Raw genomic sequence first — 2,455 nt, 5'->3', positions numbered from 1 at the left:
GGAAGGGAGACAACCTCCTGTTAAAATTGAAAAAGACACCCACATTGATTCAATGAATCATGTAGGGATTTCGTGCAGTTTGAACATCTCTATGACAGCTAATTATTAATTTGCGTGCAGAAAAACCTGTTATTGTACAGCTATTCCTTATCCGAGGGTAGTATTCCCCTTCTACGGTGCAAAATTCAGACTTCTGCTGCACATTCAGAATATCGAGAATGTCCTGTCCTGTCCTGTCATGTCAGTACATACAAAATCAAAGAAGAACAAAAGGTTGTCCAATAACCACATCAGGATCAGGGTCATAATCACAAACAACGCTCATCTAGCTAGGCAAATGCAAAGAATGCAGAGGAGCTCTATTAAGGTAAACAAAATTACAGAGGCGTTCACGGAGTACTTAGTGACCTGAACCCTGATGCGAAAACCGCGCCTCAAGCAAGGCATACAGAGGGGCTTCATTCCTTTAATTATCACCTTAAGTCTTGCCGTACGTACGTCATGTAGAGTAAAGCAAGATTCTGCTCAAAAATAATAATCTACCAACTGGTTCTAAAAGTGAAAGCGCTCTGATTAACCCTCCTCGGGAGCACACCACATTCTTGCCGTGCTCCTTTCTCAGATTCATTGCTCCATCACGTATGCTCTGCTCTGTCACCAAGACAATAGACAATAATATATTATTGATGATAATCTGATGTTCAAGCATAATATTATTTATCTGAGGGAAATAACAGAAGCAACGGCCCAATCAACTGTGCTATCAGATTCAACTGCATTATTCTTCTATCCACTCATCTTTGATCAAGCTTTGCTCTCCTCCATCAGCAAGCGGAAACACAAAGAACAAATACAAAACCAAACACCGTCGTTCCTGATCAGCCACGGCTAAATATATATTCTACCATCCACTCACCCCTCATCCAACTACATTCGTCCATCCACTCATCTCTGATCAAGCATTTCATCTGTGAGATCAAGTAGATAGCCAGAGACGAGCAGGTGCAATGGCCGAGTCGGCCATTAGCGCCGTGCTTGGCAACGTCAGCACCCTTGCGCTTCAGGAGACCACACTGCTGTGTTGCGCAAGCAGTGAGGTGGAGTTCCTGAAACATGACCTGAAGCGGCTGCAATGCTTCCTTAGAGACGCCAACAACAAACAGAGGCGGGGAGATGAAGGTTCCGCTATCTTGGTCAGCCAGATCAAGGATGCGGAGTACGAGGCCGACAATGTCATCGAGGCCGCAGAGTACATGCGCAAGAGAAACAGGCTCAAGAAGGGATTCATGGGTGACATTGCAAGGTATGGTTGCCTGCCAAGTGATTTGAGTACCATTCACAAAGTTGGTGTTGAAACAAAAAGCATAAGAAGGAACATATCTGAGATATTTGAGTATGCAAACCGTTTGAAAATAGTTGATGATTTGGGTCATACTTGCATAGAAAAGGTTGATATTGATGGTGAGTTGCCTCAAGATTATGGTCCTATTCACCAAAATTTTGAAGATGTTGTTATGGTTGGTTTCGAGAATGAATACAAAGAAATAGTGGGGAAGTTAGTTGACACAGAGAAGAGTCTTAGTGCCATCTCCATAGTTGCTATGGGTGGTGCGGGGAAAACAACACTTGCTAGAAAAGCCTACACTTCGCCTGGAGTGAAACGACATTTTGAGGCAGTTTGTTGGGTGACTGTATCTCAAAAGTTTAAAGGCATTGATTTACTAAATGATATTATGAAACAAATAACTGGGAGTACACATAGGCCAGACGATCAAATGCAAGAGCATGAGGTGGGAAAGAAGATCCATGATTTTCTGTTGCAAAAGAGATACTTAGTAGTTCTCGATGATGTGTGGGAAACAGATACATGGGAGCAATTAAACAGAAAGGTTAAAGCGTTTCCAGATGCAACTAATGGTAGTAGAGTACTGTTAACCACACGAAAGGAAGATGTTGCAAATCATGTTCCAATGCCAACCAATGTTCATCCTTTGAAGAAGTTAGATGAAGAGAAAAGCTGGGAACTTTTCAGTAGCAAAGCTTTACCATCATACAAAAGGTCTGCAATACGAAATGTGGATGAGTTTGAAGAACTTGGGAAGAGATCTTACAAAGAAATGTGATGGATTACCACTTGCACTTGCAGTTTTGGGGGGTTATCTATCAAAAAATCTGAATGCACAAATATGGTCCGATATACTCTCTGATTGGCCATCAACCAAGAATGGACAGATGATGCGGGACATACTGGCTCGCAGTTACAAGGACCTGCCAAATCATTATTTAAGAGCTTGTTTTCTCTATCTTGCTGCTTTTCCCGAGGATTATGAAATAAATGTGGCATATCTTATTGAATTGTGGATAGCAGAAAGTTTCATTCCGCATACACCAAACCATACACTAGAAGAAACAGCACAGAGATATGTAACCGAGTTGGCTCAGAGAAGCTTGGTCC

At 42.1% G+C, this 2,455-nt stretch overlaps 1 protein-coding gene across 1 annotated transcript; it reads left to right on the top strand.

The window, feature by feature from the left end:
* The first annotated feature begins 1,007 nt into the window (after window positions 1–1,007).
* On the top strand, window positions 1,008–2,243 carry LOC119342163 (disease resistance protein RPP13-like). Its single transcript, XM_037614004.1, has 2 exons — window positions 1,008–1,179; window positions 1,444–2,243. Exons 1-2 carry the CDS (start codon window positions 1,008–1,010, stop codon window positions 2,121–2,123), a joined length of 852 nt encoding a protein of 283 aa, XP_037469901.1. The 3' UTR covers window positions 2,124–2,243.
* Window positions 2,244–2,455: the final 212 nt, after the last annotated feature.

This window comes from Triticum dicoccoides, chromosome 7B (genome assembly GCF_002162155.2).
Source record: "Triticum dicoccoides isolate Atlit2015 ecotype Zavitan chromosome 7B, WEW_v2.0, whole genome shotgun sequence".
Taxonomy (NCBI): Eukaryota; Viridiplantae; Streptophyta; class Magnoliopsida; order Poales; family Poaceae; genus Triticum; species Triticum dicoccoides.
The sequence above is the reverse complement of the archived record's forward strand: the minus strand, read 5'-3'. Positions and strand labels throughout refer to the sequence as shown.